The 19,895-nt window shown below is 38.0% G+C and overlaps 1 protein-coding gene across 7 annotated transcripts; it reads left to right on the top strand.

The window, feature by feature from the left end:
- Positions 1-825: 825 nt before the first annotated feature.
- On the top strand, positions 826-19,363 carry LOC109005865 (ARM REPEAT PROTEIN INTERACTING WITH ABF2). 7 transcript variants are annotated; one of them, XR_004797779.1, is made up of 21 exons: positions 829-1,440; positions 1,599-1,756; positions 6,044-6,216; positions 6,304-6,424; positions 6,525-6,599; positions 6,764-6,858; positions 6,963-7,038; positions 7,373-7,480; positions 7,674-7,802; positions 7,980-8,048; positions 8,246-8,305; positions 8,488-8,611; positions 8,742-8,881; positions 10,345-10,408; positions 10,553-10,632; positions 10,890-10,954; positions 11,038-11,155; positions 11,265-11,389; positions 15,588-15,822; positions 15,953-15,997; positions 16,619-19,363. XR_004797779.1 is itself a non-coding variant. In XM_018984938.2 (19 exons), the coding sequence occupies exons 1-19, from the start codon at positions 1,200-1,202 to the stop codon at positions 15,676-15,678; spliced, it is 2,112 nt and encodes a 703-aa protein (XP_018840483.1). In that variant the 5' UTR covers positions 829-1,199; the 3' UTR covers positions 15,679-16,017. The 7 variants fall into 7 exon arrangements, 2 of the variants coding, with proteins under 2 accessions (XP_018840486.1, XP_018840483.1); XR_004797778.1 differs by having other exon boundaries at positions 15,588-15,997; positions 16,619-19,362; XR_001998528.2 differs by lacking the exon at positions 15,953-15,997 and having other exon boundaries at positions 16,619-19,361.
- The last annotated feature ends 532 nt before the right edge of the window (positions 19,364-19,895 follow it).

Here is a 19,895-nt window from a genome sequence, read left to right as displayed (position 1 = left end):
ATTTAACTTTTTTAAATCCCAATACATATTTTTTAAATCCCAAAACAATAATAATATTAAAATTTAATATTTTAAACTTCAAAACGAAATACAAAATTCTCATCTCACCTTCCAAATCTACCCTTAAAATAATGGATCAATATTTTCGATCCGTGAATCCAATCAGACCGAACCGAATCATTGCAATAATAGATTTACAGCAAATAAGATATTTACAAATAAGGCCTACGAGAGACTAGGGGTCATCCATGGGCCTAGACTGATATACACTACACCACTTCCGAGTCTAAGCACTGAAAATAATACCGAGGCGAGCCTCACGGCAGCTGGCCCATGAACACACTGCCTTATTAATTGAAAAATAATTGCTCACTCTTTTCATAGCTCATAGGATTCTCTACTCTCAAATCATTACTTGTTTAATCTAAGGTTGTCATAATAACGTGGGACCATATCTATCCACCAATCCGATTTCTTTTAGTTTTCTCAGGTCATAATCGACGTATCCGTGTAAAATCACGTCCTCTTCTATCTTCCCTCGTGTTCCAAGTCGTTGGTTGGTTGGTTGGTTCGTTTCTCCTAATTGATGAGGCTCAACTCAACATTTCCGTCATCACATTTATAAATAAATAAATAAATAATTTTCTAATCACATTCGAATCGGATCCAATCAATCCGATCCGATTCTTACACCCAAACCACTGTATATTTTTGTCTTGACAAAGAAACGAACATTAACATCCACGAAGCAGGATGTCCTAAAATTCTTTGTTTCAACTGTTTGCAAGTTTGGTAGGTATTTATGAGGGGGAACACTACGCACATCTCTTACATCTTCCCCTCGCAATCACGAGATCCGAATTCACTCTGCCGATCCACTCGCAAAGCATGGCGAATTAGACATTAATCTTTTTTCTCTTCTGGTTAAATAGGCATTAATCAAATAAGAAATGTGCGTAATGTTCACCCTCCTATCTACACTACTAGACGTCCGAAATCGGAAATAATGTGGCCGGTTTAAACCCGACACATTTCGCCAGAAGAAGAAAGGAAGCTCGCGTTCTTGTATTTGGTAGACCCAAGCTACCATCCCTCTCTTTCTCTCCATCTGTGCCTTTTGCAGGTTTGTGAGTCTTTCATTTTCGGGAGCAGACTCTCTCTCTCTCTCGGTCGCGGAGAGCCTTCTACTGCTGTTGTTCATGGAGCATCAGAGGCGCCTAGATCAGAGCCTCCCGGAGAGGAAGGGTCAAAAGCGGAAACTGGAGGAAGAAGTCGAAGAAGGGCGAGAGATCTCCGTACCCTCGGGGGAGGCAAGGCGAGCGCTACTCTCTGAGGTGGCTGCACAGCTTACTATCCTGAACTCCACCTTCTCTTGGAAGGAAGCTGATCGTGCTGCGGCCAAGCGTGCCACTCACATCCTTGCCGAGCTCGCGAAGAATGGTATGTATTTCCTAACCGCACCTCCGATCTCGCCATATTTGCATATCCTTCATCTCTGGAAGTTTCTAGACTCTTATATTTTTCTGAACTAAAGAACTCCGTTAGTGTTTTTATCTCTTAATTTAATTTAGTTTTTTTTTAAATTTGTTGGAGTGCAGAGGAAGTTGTGAACGTGATTGTTGAAGGCGGTGCGGTTCCGGCTTTGGTGACGCATCTTCAAGCGCCGCCTTCAGGCGAAGGTGACCGGAATCCAAAGCCATATGAGCACGAGGTCGAGAAGGGGAGCGCTTTTGCACTAGGCCTTCTTGCTGTGAAGGTAACTAGTTTCTGTTTGATTTTACTTAATCCGTGAGATATTGATCTGTAATTTCTTTTGTTCTAAATTCTGCCAGTTCGATGCCAATTGAAGAAGTTGATTGCTTGAGGTCTCTATTTTCCGCAAGTTCTTTTTGAACGTTTAAAAGATCTTCTATAAGTAATTACATTTGGAAGACGCTACATAGTTTCAAACAGACGAAGAGTGTCGTGACTGATTGTTCGAGTTGAATTACAGTAACCGAATCAGTTAGTGCGAGTGTTCTTAGTTAATAGTGTATATATGCACTGGTAGCAGTTATTGCATGTTCCTTCTTTTATTTGTCGCACAAGCAACATTTTTTGTGTATGCATTTTTTTAGGGGTCATTAGAAATAATACGTGGCATATAGAAAATTTAATGAGATGATAGGGGTTGCAAGGATTTGTAACAATCAAAACATCAAGTAGGGAATCTTGGGCGAATTTCACGTTTGTGTTTAGTTTCGTTATTTTTATTTTAGTTTTTTGTATGAACTACATCTTAAATCGCGCGCTCTTGAATTTGCAGCCATTTATTTTTTTTCTTATGATCGATAAACTAAATTTTATTGAGTATAAAATAGACAAAGGCCCGAGTATACATGACATATGCAAGAGTGTTGCCTAGCCATGTGAGTTTAGCGATACAAGGAAGTCATGAAAAGACATTCCATTAAAATCTTTTACAATCGACCGATGGAGTAAAGTATTGAAAAATAAACTTCTAAGCGCATCCATTATCTGCTCTCGATCTTCAAAGCTTCTTACATTCCTCTCCCTCCAAGTTCACCACTATAGAAAAATTGGGACCATCTTTCACACTTTTGCAATCTGAGAATTACCTCCGATGCCTCGCCAAGAAGCTAGGAGGTCTATTATCCTTTTCGGCATTACCCAAACTAATTCCACCCGAGCAAAGAAGTCATCCCACAGGGTCATAGTAATCTGTCAATGAAGTAATAGATCTACGGATTCTCCACTCTTTTTGCACATACAACACCAATCCATGACTATGATGTGGCCTTTTTGTAGATTTTTTGTTGTGAGGATCTTAATGAGGCCGTCCATACAAAAACATTTGCCTTCAGGGGTGCTTTTATCTTCTAAATACTCTTCTATGGGAATGCATGGCATGATAGTAGGAGTGAACTGTGAACTTCCCTTTCTTAGAAGGGTGCCAAAAGATCTTATCTTTAGCTCCCCTCATTATATGGGTAGAGTACACTAGATCATGGAACTCCGAGAAAGCGTCATCTTCTCAATCTTGTGTGTCTCTAAAGAATGTAACGTTCCATTGGGGGTACCATTTGAAAGGGTGAAGAGGTCTGCAATTGAGTCTTCTTTCATTCTTGCCTTGCCATAGAATTCTGAATAAACTTCCTTGAGTGTTGTATCGCCACACCATACATCATGCCAAAATTTGATTTTGGGCCCATCACCCACCTCAAAACGGATATTTATTGAATATGTGTCCTATCCTCTTTTAATGTGTTTCCATAATCCAACCCCATATGTCCCATTTACCTCATTTGAACACCATCCTATTCCTACCCATGGTTCACCATACTTCGATTTTATGATAGCTCTCCATAATGCTCCTTGTTCATTGTGGTATCTCCATAGCCATTTGTCAAGCAAGGTTTTGTTAAAAGATGGCAAGTGCTAGATTCCCAATCCTCCTTCTCGGATAGACACCGTGGCCCATTTTACCAAGTGGAATTTAAATTCCTCATTCATTCCCCCCACAAGAAATCCCGTTGAAGTTTCTCCATAAGTTGAGCCACCTTGGTGGGAAGCGGAAATAGTGATAGGAAGTAGGTTGGCAAGTTGGATAGGGTACTTTTGATTAAAGTGACCCTACCACCTCTAGATAGATACAACTTCTTCCAACTAGCTAGTTTCCGCTCCATTTTTTCTAGTACTTCATCCTAGATGGATTTTGATTTGAACGGGGCACCCAAAGGAAGACCCAAATTGTTGCATCCCAAATTGTTAGCCATTCTCTCCACATTCAGAACGTTCCCCATTGGGACTACTTCTGATTTAACCAAGTTCCACCTTCAACCCCAAAATAGCTTCAAAGCATAAAAGGAGTGTCCTCAAAGCAAGATTCCGTGGGATGTGGAGCTAGTGCAGTAGTGTGGAGGATGATCCCCTTGTGTTTGTTTTGGTGCTTATGGTTAGAGAGAAATGGGAGGTGTTTAGAAGATTGCGAACATTCTATGGGGGAATTCAGGGATTTTTTCTTTAGCACTATAAGTTTTTGGGTGAAGAACCTTGTAAGGGATGGGAATATTTGTAATATTTTGCCTTACTTATGTTCTTCTTTAGCTTGTATTTAGGTGTACTCATTTGTATACTTCCTGCGTACTTGGGCTATGCCTATTTACTTGGAATAAATTCTCTTATTATCTATAAAAAAAAGCTTGGATTTGATCATGATTAGTGCCACATAAGATTAGGGTATCATCCAATGTTTTGAATACCATTTCGGTGACCGTTTCGGTCGAGATATTGAAACGAGATATTTCGATATCGGTATCGTTTCGGATACCGTTTTGGAATAGTCTATATATGAATAAATTATATATATAAATTATATTCTAAAATAATAGTCTATATATGAATAAATTATATATAAATATATATAAATTATAAATAGTCTTGTCTGAATTGGGGGGTCAAAAAATGAGCTTGCAGTTTGAAGAAATGAAAAAAAAGAAAAGAAAAAACTAACGGCCGAAATCTGTATATCGGCCTAAATTCGAAATATCGGCCGGTACAGGCCAAAACGGCTGAAATTCTGACCAGTACGAAACTATATCCTTCTCTATACCAGCTACCTGGCCGGTACGGTATATTTCGGCCGTATTGGCCAGTACGAAATGAAATTCAAAACCTTGGTATCATTAGCAAATAATAGGTGAGATATGAGAAGTGAGCCAATATTTGCCTCCCCCATTGAGAATCCGGATAAGAATCCGCCCTCCACAACCCTTGAAATCATCTTGCTAAAAGTTTCCATTACAAAAACAAAAAGTAGCGAAGATAAAGGATCACCTTGTCTCTATGCTTTTAAAGAAGCCCTTTGGTGTGTCATTCACCAATATAGAAAAACAAACAATAGAGAGACATTGTTTGATCCAAGAACACCATTTCGAACCAAAGCCGCATCTCTCGAGCATGTAGAGCAAAAATCTCCAATTCACTAAGTCATAGGCCTTCTCCATATCAAGCTTACACGAGCCCCGACACTCCCGACTTGTGTGATGTTTCTTGAGATCATAGAAATGATCCCAAGCCATTACTTTTTGTGGTTGCCCTAGCTTTCAATAGTGTATTAATTTATGATGATAGTTTTACAATTTCAAATATTTTCTAAATTAATTAATCCAAAATTTTATTGGATGAAAAGCTTGTTCTTAAATAAAAGTAGTCTAGCCATAGCATTATATTTCTTAAAACATGATGGTCAATCTATAATGTGTAAATTTTTTGGGTTTTCTGCTTTAAAATCAACACAAGAATTTTCTTTGTAAAGTGTTTTTTCATTAGAAATCTTAGTTTGTTTTGAATTGTAGCATCCCTTTTCAATGGAAAAAATAAATAGAAGGAAAATTGCCTTTCATATTGCAATTAGTTTTTAATTGCATAAAAAATCAACCTTGATTGAACTCCAATGCCCCAGAGTCATGATAGAGAAGGGTCACTGATCATTCAGGCTCTTTTTCTTTTTAATTTGTTCAGCTTGTAATGCTGGTCCAAGAGGCTCTAATTGTATACTGACTAGTCCTTTTGGAGTATAGGCTCAGATGTTGCTTAGACTTTCCTTGGATCATCAGTCCATGACTTTTTTTTAACAAGTCGTTACATTCCTTGATGCATAAGCATTAATGAATATAGCAGTGAAAATGTAAAAAATGCTACTGGTCTGTGATAATCTGTATTACTCTACTTTTTTGTGGTTGTGTTCGATGGGATATATGGGCCTCCTTCGTGTGGGTCACGACTCACTTTTTGTAATTGTATTAATTGAAGATGATGATAACAAGCTTTGTCTGGAGTTGGCCATGTTATTTCTGTGTTTTGGTAACTTATGAGAGCCTGTTAATTACGTAGGTTACTTCTGCTTGCATATATGTACACTGACCAGTCCTATAAGAACTTGCTGTGTTATGGGCAGTTATTGGGTGGGATATATCTTAAGGATAATATATGCTGTTAGTGTAGTTGCTGACATGTTGTCATCTCTCTCATCTGTTAACAGCCTGAGCATCAACAATTCATAGTTGATTGCGGTGCTTTGCCAAATCTCGTGGATCTGTTAAAGAGGCACAAGAACAGTTCTAGCTCTCGTGCTATGACTAGTGTCATTCGTAGATCTGCCGATGCCATCACCAACCTTGCTCATGAGAATAGCAGCATTAAAACCCGTGTCAGGTTTGTTGGTTTTTTTATGCTTACTTTATGCTTGGGATTCAGAAATATGTTATTTTATTACCATCTGGAGTGGATTTGGTTATACAGGATGGAAGGCGGAATTCCACCTCTTGTTGAATTGCTTGAGTTCACAGATACAAAGGTGCAAAGAGCTGCTGCTGGGGCTCTGCGAACCCTGGCATTTAAAAATGATGAAAACAAGAATCAGGTAAGTGGCCTATTTTTGGTTGAAAACTTGTTTTATGTGGATGAACATGACCAAAAGAAAAGGTTGAGCATCAGTAAACCAAATAGAGTTGACTTTGCAGATAGTTGAATGTAATGCACTTCCTACCCTCATTCTAATGCTTCGATCTGAAGATACTGCTATCCATTATGAAGCGGTAAGATCATAAGAGGATTTAATCTTTATTTCACTATTGCAGTAGTGGATTATTCACTATTGAAATTTGCAGCTGTGTTGGATTTTGTGTTTGCACTTCGCATTATCTGCATGACATTACTTATAAAAAATCTGCAACATGATGTTATTTTTCATGGGTCCCAGGTTGGTGTGATCGGAAATCTGGTGCACTCATCCCCAGACATAAAGAAGGAAGTTCTTTTAGCTGGAGCGCTGCAACCTGTTATTGGATTACTTAGGTATGACCAAATCTTGGATTCTCATTATTGTTGTATGGTTCTTGTTAAGAAGGACAAAATACATTTTGTGCTGCAACTTCTTATGTTTTTATATTGTCAAACAGTTCCTGCTGCTCTGAGAGTCAAAGGGAGGCAGCTTTATTACTTGGACAATTTGCTGCAACTGATTCTGATTGCAAGGTGGATTAGATATATGCCTTTTGCTTTAATTTTCATGCCTGGAGGAAAAAATGCTATTTTGTTTAAATGCCAAGAAGTCAGAGGAAGTTAAACTAAATTATGGGCTGCTGAGTTTTTGTTGAGCTGGTTGTTTAATGAGTTTGGCTCTTATGTTCCCTTCTCTCTGCTGGATAATTAAGGTTTTGGTCTTTGGTTGTTAATTAATTGTGGCTTATCATTATTCTTCTTCCTCCAAATTTTCTCTGATAATTCATCAATTATTGTTATTTATTATTTGCACCTTCAGTTTCCTTTTTGATTATCTCTTTCAATAAAACATTAGAAAGTTCTGCAGGTTCATATTGTACAGAGGGGTGCTGTCCGACCTTTGATTGAGATGCTCCAATCTTCCGATGTACAGCTTAGGGAAATGTCAGCTTTTGCATTGGGGAGGTTGGCACAGGTTATCATTTATCTTTGTGTGTTTACTTTCTTTGAATCACAATCCACGGATGATTGGCTATGTGCTCTTGGCAATTCTTTGTATTTGATAATAATTAATTGGTATTTAAGAAAATTGCCCCGAGTAAATTTCCTATTTTCAAGCTTTGATAGGCATGGTTCTTTTTGGCTTGAAAATAAATATTTACTTTCAGGACATGCACAATCAAGCTGGTATTGCTCACAGTGGTGGTTTGGTGCCTTTACTGAAGCTTCTTGATTCCAAAAATGGGTCTTTGCAACATAATGCTGCATTTGCTCTTTATGGGCTTGCGGATAACGAGGTAGAGTATAATCCCTGAATCCTTATAATTCATTTTCTCTTTATCCTCTTGCAGATAAGGAGGTAAAGTGGGACCCATGAATCCTTGTAGTTCTAATGGCTTCAAACCTTGACTTTATTGAACATGTTATTAAACACCATTTTACTATGTTATTGTGTTCGTTCTTTTTTCCTGTAGGATAATGTATCGGATTTTATTAGAGTGGGAGGTGTTCAGAAACTGCAGGATGGAGAGTTTATAGTTCAAGTATGTTGGGTATCTATATATTTACAATCCTAGTGATTTTTATTAGGTTTACTCTTAAGTCTTGTACTTCTGATGCCATATTGGAAACGAGAACATGCATGACAGCTTGATTAGCAGAACAGGAACATTGCTGTTCCCTCTCTCTCTCTCTGTTGTAAGGCATAACTTAACTGTATAGAGTATGTTTTTACCCACAGGCAACAAAAGATTGTGTAGCCAAGACGTTGAAAAGATTAGAGGAGAAGATTCATGGACGAGTTAGTGTCTTCTTATATTTCATTTTATTTATTTTGTAACTTTCACAATGCTGTTATGTTGTTGCCCATATTATTAGATTTGACTGTACCTGGCATGATAATTACTACTTTGTTGTTATGTATTTATAAATATCTATGATTAGTGTGTTTAAGGTTTTAATTCCTTGACATTCTCCATGCAGGTTTTGAATTATCTGTTATATCTTTTGCGTGGAGCAGAGAAGGCTGTCCAAAGACGAGTCTCTTTGGCTCTTGCTCATCTTTGTTCTCCAGATGCTTTGAGAACCATATTTATTGATAACAATGGCATGTCTTGTCCTCAGTAATCTCCTTTGTCTGTTTTAGTCTTTTTTTCCCTTGCACAGAAACTTCTTTTAGTAAATCTTTATGCTATTTCAAAGTTGCTGATTATTCCACACTTTCTTGCTTCTTGCAGGGTTGGAGTTGCTTCTTGGGCTCCTCGGTTCCTCTAGCCTTAAGCAGCAACTTGATGGTGCTGTGGCTCTATATAAATTGGCCAACAAAGCCATGGCTCTTTCTCCTGTTGATGCAGCTCCCCCGTCTCCAACACCGCAGGTACGTTTCCTTTTTAAAGCTTGATTTGTTCATGAAGTTTTTCAAAATTATAAATCATGTCTCTGTTCTTGGGCATAATATAAGGCTAATACTTTAAGAGAAGAGCCCTTCTACCCTTTTACTCATCATCCCTACACCACACACCACACTTGATTTTTTATTTTGTTTTATTCTTCCTAAACTAAAGGAACTCTTCTACTCATCGTCTATATACCACACATTTGGTAATGGAAAAAATAATAAAAAAAAAAAAAAATCATGTGTGGTGTGTGGTGTAGGAATGATGAGTAGAGTTTTTCTTAAGAGAATATTTTGTCAATACAAATTTATGTGGTTCAAGTTTAAAAGAAAAAAAAGTGGGTCAGGTTTAGTTTCTTATTTGAGCAAATAGGCGTAGGGCTGTAATCGAGCCAAGTCGAGCCGGTCTTTGGCTTCGACTCAAAATACTCGAGCTTGAGCCCGAATTCGATATTTTTTTTTAGTCTTTGTTCGAGTTCGACTCGATAAGCTAAACTCTCAATATATTATATGCCTACTATATTATTAATACATACACTTAATATGATAACATATATCCATTTCATATATGGTTCCCACATACTAGTATATGAAATTATTAAATTTTATTGACTGATTATTATACAAATTATAAAATATACCTATGAAGTATATTCACTATATAGACATAAGTAATTAGATTACATATTATATATTTAATTATAAAAGTGGTATTCTTATATTATTAGCTAATACATATATATGTGTATATGTACATAGGCGTATGTATATATTTATCAATATATGAATGAGTTTTAATTGAGTCAAGCTAACAAGTCGACTCGAGCATAAACGAGCTGGTCTTAACGAGCCTTAGCCGAGTTTTGTCGGGTATGTGTCATTTAAAAATCGAGCGAGTATCTGCTTTCACGAACAAACTTTTTTTTCACGAGTTGAGTTCGATTCGAGTTTAATCGAACGAATCCCGAGCAGGCTATTGAACAAACTCGTTCATTTACAGCCCTAATTATAGGCGTGTACCCTTAAAATTAGGGGTTTCCAACTCTTGGACATGAGGATGTTTACTTATTATCTCAACCCACCTCAACTAAGTTTCTTCTGTTGCTATTTATTTGTGGTTTCCTACTCATTACAGAAACTTATTTGTGATTTCCATGATGGTTGGATGATGAGCTATTAAACTGGCTTGAAGTTCTGTTTTGGGTGCGTGTGTTGGCTAGGGATTTTCATGTTGACCTCTAAGGATATTCTGGCAAGTCAAGAAAAAAGAAAGAAAGAAAGAAACTTTGATGTCTTCTCCCTTGAAGCATGTGTGCCTCCTGCATGAATGTGGATTGTGGAACCTGCAACTTTTGTTCATGCTATTTTTTCATACTTCTGCTAGGTTTTCTTTGAAGTTTGTATTTGGTTTGAATTGCCTATGATAACAAAAATCCTTCCTGCAGGTCTATTTAGGGGAGCAGTTTGTAGACAATCCTACACTGTCTGACGTTACGTTTCTTGTTGAAGGTTTGAAAATTATTAATTTTCCTATACGTTGTCCTATTTTAAGTCTGTGGAGAAATGTTTTGAGTAATATGATTGTGTTTAGAAAACTCTTGTTAGTACAAATGAAATCTTTGAGTACTTAGTGTCTTTACTTTTCTACTGCAGGTAGAAGGTTCTATGCTCACAGAATCTGCCTGCTTGCTTCTTCAGATGCTTTCCGTGCAATGTTTGATGGTGGTTACCGGGTGAGTATCCTTGTTAATGATAGATCCCCCCCCTACAAAAAAAAAAAAAATTCTTGCATTGGATATTTGTGCGTAGTGAGTTCTACTGAAGCTGTGCCACCTTGTTTTTCACAAGTGATTTATTTGTAAACCCAGGATAATTCATGTTTGTAATCTTTCAGATTGTATTCTCTTTTCAGTGTAAATTGAAATTTCAAACTTGCGTGGATGCATGTTCATTAGCACACATTTTAATTTATTCCTTGCACGTTTTACAGGAAAAGGATGCAAGGGACATAGAGATTCCAAATATTAGATGGGAGGTTTTCCAGTTGATGATAAGGTTTAATGCAAGCTGTAATCTCCTTTTTGACCACACTGTACTTGGTGAGCCTTTTCAATTTACAGTCTGTTCATTATCTTCAGATTCATATACACTGGATCTGTAGAAGTTACATTGGATGTTGCACAAGATCTTCTCAGAGCTGCTGATCAGTATCTCTTGGAGGGACTTAAGCGACTTTGCGAGTATACTATAGCACGGGTGAGCAAGGGATGTTGGTTTATATACTCACACCACACACACATATTCCTGTTATGCCTTTTTGAATTGTGTTAGTGGCTTTATTATGACTGTTTATTATAAATCCCAGGATATATCATTGGATAATATATCGAGCATGTATGAACTTTCAGAAGCCTTCCATGCAATGTCATTGAGGCACACATGCATCCTGTTTATCTTGGAGCAATATGATAAATTGAGTGCTAGGCCAGGGTATCTGCTCCTTTCAACCTGTCTCTCTTTCCTGCTTTTCTTAAATCTTCCATTGGCACTTTGCAATAAATTAAAAAGTTAGTTTGCTTTTTATGGTAGTAAAATCATTTTGGGAATTATTCCTGAGTTTAATGGGAAAGGATTTTATAGACTAATAGCAGTTAATGGAACATCCCTTGAGCGACTTGGGGTTTGTTGTCAAAATACTAGCGAAACCAGAAAATACAAAGAGAGCTTTTTGGAAAAACTGGCTCTTTCAGTTCTGCCTTCTCATTATCAACGTGAAATCAAAAAATATACAAGGAAAGTAGATAATATGCTATACATGGGAAAATCTAACTGATTCCTAATATTCAGCCTATATACATGGTATGATGGTAATATATCTGTACAACTAATATTAACATAGAGAAGTCTTAAATTGTATAAATTCCTAAATTGTATACATTAACATCCCCCCTCAAATTGATGTTGGTAAGTCAACCAGCAACAATTTGCCAACAAGAAATTGATGCCGCTGTCGAGTCATTGCTTTGGTGAAGACATCGGCCACTTGGAGATCCGAAGAAATGTAAGGAAGAGATATCACCCAACTCTCCAAGGTATCTCGGATAGAATGATAATCAACCTCAATGTGCTTGTTGCGTTCATGGAAAACGGGATTGTTGGTAATCTGAATAGCACTAGTGTTATCAGCATGAAAAGGGGTAGAAGTAGTCTGAGGAAACACAAGCTCCTCAAGAAGACCGCGTTGCCATACAATTTCAGAACAAGCAGTAGACATAGTAAGATACTCGGCCTCAGTAGAGGATTTAGAAACACGATTTTGTTTCTTACATCTCCAAGAAATTAAGACATCACCTAAAAACATACACCAACCCGTAGTAGATCGATGTGTATCCGGATATCCAGCCCAATTAGCATCACTATAGGCAACAAGTTGAAGAGATGAGCCTGTAGGAAAGAATAAACCACGAGTAGGCGAACCTCGATGGAGATGCTGAGGAGAAGACGTAAACTGACTGACCTGATGAACGACATAGGAGATATCGGGGCAAGTAGTGGTCAAGTAGATAAGACTCCTAACCAGGCGTTGATAGAGAGTAGGATCATCCAGAAGGTCCATTTCATCTTTCCTGTATTTGACATTTACCTCCATAGGAGTATCAACAGAAGAAGTGTCCTCCAAACCAGCCAAGGTAATAAGATCTTGAATATACTTATGCTGGTTCAAGAAAATACCATTGGCCCGATGATGTACTTCCAGTCCTAAGAAGTATGTGAGCTGGCTAAGATCTTTAATATGGAAAGTCGCATGCAACAACTGTTGAAGCTTAGTAATCAAACCACAGTCAGTGCTAGTAATGATAATATCATTCACATAAATCAAGAGAAGAACTATACCCGATGCAGACTTGTGGAAGAAGAGAGAAGAATCATATTGACTTTGTGTAAAACTGAAGGTAAGAAGTGTACTGCAAAACTTCTCAAACCAAGCCCGAGGAGCCTGCTTGAGCCCATACAGAGAACGCCTTAGCTTACAGACATCATGAGGAGAAGTAGTCATACCAGAGGGAAACTTCATGTAGATCTCTTTTTGGAGATTGCCATGAAGAAAGGCGTTCTTCACATCCATCTAATGCAGTTGCAACGACTGTGAAGCGGCAATAGCTAAGATGGTTCGAACCGTGGTCATTTTGGCAATATGAGCAAATGTTTCCTCATAATCAACTCCATATTCCTGTTTATTACCCAGAGCTACTAGGCGAGTTTTGTACTTGTCCAAAGAGCCATTAGAACGAAGCTTTACAGAGAAAACCCATTTACTTCCAATAGATTTGACTGTAGAGGGATAAGGAACAATATCCCAAGTGTGATTCTCCTTAAGTGCTTGAAGTTCTGTTTGCATTGCATTTTGCCAACACTCATGTTCCATGGCCTGTTTGTAGCAAGAGAGAATGAAAATAGAGGATAAAGTAGCCACAAGAGAGACAGGAGAGGAGAAACCATACCGATCAGGTCGTCGAGAAGGGCGAGTAGACCGGCGAAACGGGGTGGAAGCAAGAGCATAATCAGGCGCTAGGTCAAGATCGTGAGGGGGCATAGAGGAAGTGGAACCAGGCTGATGTCGATTACGTCTTCCATACACAAAACTAGATTTGAACCTTTCCACAATTGTCGGGGAATTAGAAAAACTAGGTGGAAGAGATAAAGATACAGATGGCAGCTCAACATGAGATGGAAAGAAATATTGATTTTCAAATAAAACCACATTCCTAGAAACTCGTATATGACGAGCATGGAGATCATAACAAACATAACCCTTTTGAGGTATAGCATAATCAAGAAAAACACACTTAATAGATTGAGCAGTAAGTTTATATCGTTCATGAGCAGGAAGATGTATAAAACAAACACAACCAAATGCCCGAAGATCAGAATATGAAGGAGAATGACCAAACAACTTAAAGAAGGGAGAAACATGATGTAACGTAGGAGAGGGTAAGTGATTGATCAAATGAACCGAAGTAGAAAGCGCTTCATAACCCAAGCATCCTTGATTTCCCATTTAGACAAAGCCTCGACATCTCGAGGTGCGGGATCACTCCCATCAATATGACCCCACAATTCTTTTCCTTTTACAATCAATTGAAACTGAAATTCCCAAGCAGAATAATTTTTGTCAGTAAAATGAATACAAGTCGAATTTATCTAAAGACATAATGGAACCGAGAATAAATTATCCCACTAGAAGGTTGCAGAAATATGTGTCCCAAACCAGAGCAAACAAAGGATGTAAGCCAAATAGAGAGGACCGAAAGATGTATTTGCTGAAATCAAGACACAAACCAAAACTCACCAAGGTGCCGAAATCCACAAACTCAGCAACAGAAAGTGCTGATGCAGCAACCAAAAACACCGGAATTAAGAGCAAGCAATTTCAGAAGACAGACCCCCGAGAACCAAAAGACTGACCCCCGAGAACAACCAGAAGAAGCTGAGAAATCCCACTCGAGGTTGCTGCGACAGTCACGATGCCGAGAACACCACAAAACAAACTAAAAGATGAAGAAATCACGTCGAAACAAGCTGAGAATACCCAATCGCAGAACGCAATGCCGAGAAGATGAAGAAATCACGTCGGGTTCACCACAGAACAAACCAGAAGGCACGGAAACTAAGAAACCCACAAGCCCAAGAAAAAAAATTCGAAGGAGGCACGGTAATTAGGAACCTTGCTCTTCATACCATGTCAAAATACTAGGGAAACCAGAAAATACAAAGAGAGCTTTTTGGAAAAACTGGCTCTTTCAGTTCTGCCTTCTCATTATCAACGTGAAATCAAAAAATATACGAGGAAAGTAGATAATATGCTATACACTGGAAAATCTAACTGATTCCTAATATTCAGCCTATATATATGGTAATATATCTATACAGGTAATATATCTATACAGCTAATATTAACATAGAGAAGTCTTAAATTGTATAAATTCCTAAATTGTATACGTTAACATTTGTAAGACTGCTTTTCTTCATAAATACTTGCACGTGCACAGCCCTAGCTGTGATATCATTTGTGATGCTATCTTTTGAAATCTTTTTATGTCAGATTATATTCCTTGAAAGTTTTCTGTAACGAATGCAGCTGGCAAGGGAATTGCTGAAGCATGCTCCAATATATATATATATATATTATAAGTATGGAAATACATATTAATGTTTGTACAAAAGATTAGATCCACAATGAGACTGAGCCAATAACCCAAAGTGAAGCATGCTTAATTATGAAAAGGGGATCTTTTACATAAGGTGGTTGAAATACATATGGTTAATTAAAAGGAGAAAGAGGGAAAAAGAAAGAAAGACTGGAGGAAAGTTTGTGAGAAACTCAGAAACCACGAGTTTCACTTTTCCCTTGTCACAATTTTTTTTATTGGCACCGGGTGTTTGTGAACAAAGTCCAGACTAATCCCGTGGGTGCATAAGCCCTCGGCAATGAGTTTTTCCTTGTCAAAAGTTAAGATCACAGAAGTTAGGTTCCTCAACTTTCAGCAGGCAAGCCAGTCATTTGTAACTTTTTCCTTGTCACTTCATGTGTATACATGATACAAATTTGAAATTCATCATCACCTTAGCTCACGACCCAGGATTTATTTGTCATCTGTTTATATTGTCCTTATCCTGGAATTTGCAGGCACTCTCATCTGATCCAGCGTATTATACCAGAGATTCGTAATTATGCCAAAACACTTACTAAGCCTAATGCACATAGGTTGCGGCCGTAAATTGCTTTCTATTCTTGATCCCTAACCAAAAACGATGTACAGAAATGGTAGTTCGTGTTGTTGGGCCTGTAGACGTTTCTAGCTTGTTGATTGTAGTGAGGCTCATGACTTTCGGAGGCCAGACTCCTGTTGCATGCACGCACTGTAAGTTTCTTCTGCAACGCCATTGTCTTAGATATTGCTGAGACTATTACTTTCATGAACATTATTTTTCTTTCTTCACTGTGAGGGTTGCATGACTTAACGTAGCTGCTTCTTTTGTGCAATAATGTAGCTAGACTGCTAACTGCTCGAGTCCTCTTTGAAGCGTATGATTATGGTATTGCCATTGATTTATTTTGTAAATATCCAGAGAATTGTTCAGAGAAAATTATCTATTAAAGCCAGCTTATTCAATGCACGTAATCTGTGATGTATTGTGCTAACAATTGTGCCTGCTTTACTGATAAGAGCGTAGGATTTGATGGTCTTGGGTTTTTATTTTGCAGCGTGCACACACATCTAGGAATTCCTAATAAAATCACGTTCTGAATTTGAGAGGCAAGCTGCTTTCATGGAGCGATCTGTGTTGTCAAGTTATAATGACTTTTCATGATACTTACCTATAAAACAAAAAAATAAAAATAAAAATTTGCATGATGCTTGGGCTTCTGCATTTTGAAGTTATTTGAAAACAGTTCTGCAATAGGCAATTGAGGGTTGGGAATGCTTGGGGAATCGGCTGACGTTTGCCATGTCAGTCAAGATATATTAAAAAAAAATGACAAAAAACAAAAAATGATCTACTGATTCTGTTTTTTTGGCCATAAAGGAAATAACATGTTGGTATTCACTATAGCAACTCATATCATCCCGACAACCTTTAGGTGTTGTTTGGATCTTCTAAGTATTGATTCTTAACTATTACAAGTTATAAATGTTCTCCTTGTTTCCCTTTCAGATTGATAACTACAAGCTCCTGTTCGATGAACTCTCTTGCGCTGATTGATAACTGCAAGCTCCTTGTTTCACGCATGTCCCTTCCTCTGCCTCGAACCAGTCTTCTTCTTCACACGTCTCGACTGCACGAAGCTCTTGTTCTTCCCACGTTCCTCCCTTGAAGCTCTCCCTCCTTTCCATGACAGCTCTTGCCTCTTCCTCTCTTCGTCTTCTCCACGAAATCACAGGCGACTCCCTTTCTGTGCCATGAAGCTTTTCTTGCAAGCTTTCGTTAGCTGCATGCTCAAATGCAATGACTCCTTGTTCTGAAATCATGGAGATTGGATCTAAGAAATAGAAATTTATTGGCCTTCAAACAAAGGAATTAAGAACAAATCAAATCACTAGACACGAACGTAACTCACCTCCGTCATCATATTTCAAGGTCGCAGGTAAGGCAAAGGCAAAGGCGTTGATGTTGGGAGGTGTAGTTTTTGAGAAGAATAATCATTCTTATTAATTTTAAAGAGAAACGAATACAAGATAAATAGAAGAGGAAAACCACCAAATCAGGAAGGTCATAAAATCAGCAAATCAAATAAGTAAATCTCTAGGTTAGAAAACAGGAAACATAAATATCTAAAATTTGAAATTACTATTTCAGATTTTATTTAAAATAGAACTTCTTAACTTATCTCATATTCTATAGAACTTCCTAATTTATCTTCTAGAAATCCGACACCCACTCTCAAGTTGGAGCTGGAGCGTAGATGTTTATCATGCCCAACTTGCTTACAAGGAGCTCAAAACTAGGTCTGAAAAGTCCATTGGTGAAGATATCGGCTATTTGTTGAGTAGTAGGAACAAAAGGCATGCAAACAGCTCCATTATCAATCTTCTCCTTTATGAAGTGTTTGTCAATTTCTACATGCTTTGTGTGATCATGTTATACTGGATTTTGAGCAATACTTATGGCAGCTTTGTTGTCACAATACAACTTCATTGGCATGTTTATCGGCATCCGCAGCTCTTCAAGAATTCTCTTTAGCCATAACATCTCACAAACTCCCCCTATATTCTGCCTCGACACTGCTCCTTGCAACTACATTATGTTTCTTGCTTTGCCGTGTGACCATATTTCCCTAGACATAAGTGTAGTATTCTGACGTGAATCTCCTATCAATAACTAAGCCTGCCTAATCTGCATCAATGTATGCCTCTATGTTCTGCTGTGTGGTCTTCTGGAAGAGTAAACCCTTGCCTGATATACTTTTCAAGTATTTGAGAATATGATAAACTACTTCAAGATGTTTCTTGTATGGTGAGTGCATAAACTGACTTACCAAACTCATTACAAAAGCAATATCAGGCCGTGTATGTGATAAGTAAATTAACTTTCCCACCAACTTTTGATACCGAGTTGTATTCACTGGGTCACCTTCCTTGTCATCTCCAAGTTTCTTATTGAGATTGATTGGAGTGTCTGCTGGCCTACACCCACTCATCCCAGTCTCCTTAAGGAGGTCAAGGACATACTTATGTTTGGGAGATAACAATCCATTTCTTCGACCGAGCAACCTCCATTCTAAGGAAATACCTCAGAGATCCTAAGTCCTTGATCTCAAATGTTGATGAGAGGGAAGCCTTCAATCGGTTTATCTCAAGTACGTCATCTCCAGTGAGAATTATATCGTCTACATACACAATCAGTATTGCCATCTTCTCATCCTGTGAATGTCTTGTAAACATTGTATGATCACCTTGCCCTTGAGTATACCCCTGACTTAACAAAGTGAGTGAATTTCTCAAACCAGGCTCTTGGTGATTGTTTTAACCCATATAAGGATTTCTTCAGCTTACACACCTTTGTGCCAAACTTTTCACCAAATCTTGGAGGTGCATCCATGTATACTTCTTCCTCCATATATTCATTGAGAAATGCATTTTTTTACGTCCAACTATTTCAGAGGCCAGTCACGATTAGCTGCAAGTGACAAAAGAACTCTTACAATGCTTAGCTTTGCGACCAGGGCGAATGTTTCTAAGTAATCAATGCCATAGGTCTGAGTGAATCCCTTGGCAACCAATCGAGCTTTATACTGTTCTAAAGAGCCATCAAATTCATACTTGACTGTAAAAACCCATTTGCTCCATACAATTGTCTTTCTTATTGGTAGATCAACTAACTCCCATGTGCCATTTTTTTCAAGAGCTTTCATCTCCTCGAAGACAACCTCCTTCCACTCAAGAATTTTCAGAGCATCTTGCACAGTATTAGGAATCTCCATACAAGACAATTGTGAGGTAAAAGCACGAAAAATAGGTGAGAGATTTTCATATGACACATAATTGGACAATGGATTGCTGGGTGCAAGATCTCACAGCCTTCCGGATAGCAATAGGAAGTTCAGGATCATTGAACTCAGGATTGACACCAGACTCGGGTTCAGAACTAGAGGACTCAGAACTCGAAGATGAAAGGGTTGAACATGAGGTAAGGGCTCGGTAAGGACATTACCTGGAGGGTTTACGGATTCTGGGCAGTGTGAAGGATTGGAAGATCCTTTCTTTCGAGTTGTCTTCTGTCGCTAGTAGACAATGCCAAATGGTACCAACGCTGTGTTTTTCGTTTATGTTTCTCCTTTGTGAACATCATGAGATGGCTCTGTAGGAAAACCTGCCTTTTCAGTATCTAAGAAACTCGACTCACTTTCCCCTGGTATAATAAAGCTTGGGTTTTTAGGTTGAATAATTAAGGTTGGAGAAGGCGAGTCTTCAGTTTGGAAAAAATTATGAAAACCAGTCGAATCTTTGTCTAGTTTCCCCCTTGAAGATGAAGCGTGAAATAAGAATGTATTTAAAAAAAGTAACGTCCATGGTAACAAACATTTTTTTGGAAATGGGTTCAAAATATTTATACCCCTTTTGAGTGGGAGCATAACCAACAAACACACATTTTGTGGCTCGGGGTTCAAATTTTCCTCGATTTTCACTATGAATATGAGCAAAAACTGTACAACCAAATATATTTAGTGGTAAAGAAGAAGAAAGCCGATTTGTTGGATAAAACTTATGAAAAACATCAAAAGGTGTTTCAAAGTTTAAAACTTTATTAGGCGTTCTATTTATGAGATATGTAGAAGTAAGAATGGCTTCACCCCAAAGATATTTAGGTACCTGATTGGTAAAATGCAATGCCCGAGCTACTTCCAATAAGTGTTTGTTTTTTCTTTCAATCAAACCATTTTGTTGCAGAGTGTTGACACAAGAATTTGATAGAAAAAATTGATCCAAAATGT

The sequence above is a fragment of the Juglans regia genome, chromosome 12 (assembly GCF_001411555.2).
Source record: "Juglans regia cultivar Chandler chromosome 12, Walnut 2.0, whole genome shotgun sequence".
NCBI classification, from domain to species: domain Eukaryota; kingdom Viridiplantae; phylum Streptophyta; class Magnoliopsida; order Fagales; family Juglandaceae; genus Juglans; species Juglans regia.
Note: the sequence above shows the minus strand (reverse complement) of the source record. Positions and strands in the feature narration are given on the sequence as shown.

Excerpts from the sequence above, each read along its gene's own strand:
- LOC109005865 (XM_018984938.2), top strand. The coding sequence starts at position 1,200 with ATGGAGCATCAGAGGCGCCTAGATCAGAGCCTCCCGGAGAGGAAGGGT. Across the intron at positions 7,039-7,372 it reads CAACTGATTCTGATTGCAAG|GTTCATATTGTACAGAGGGG; the intron begins GTGGATTAGATA and ends AAAGTTCTGCAG. Across the intron at positions 8,612-8,741 it reads CATATTTATTGATAACAATG|GGTTGGAGTTGCTTCTTGGG; the intron begins GCATGTCTTGTC and ends TGCTTCTTGCAG.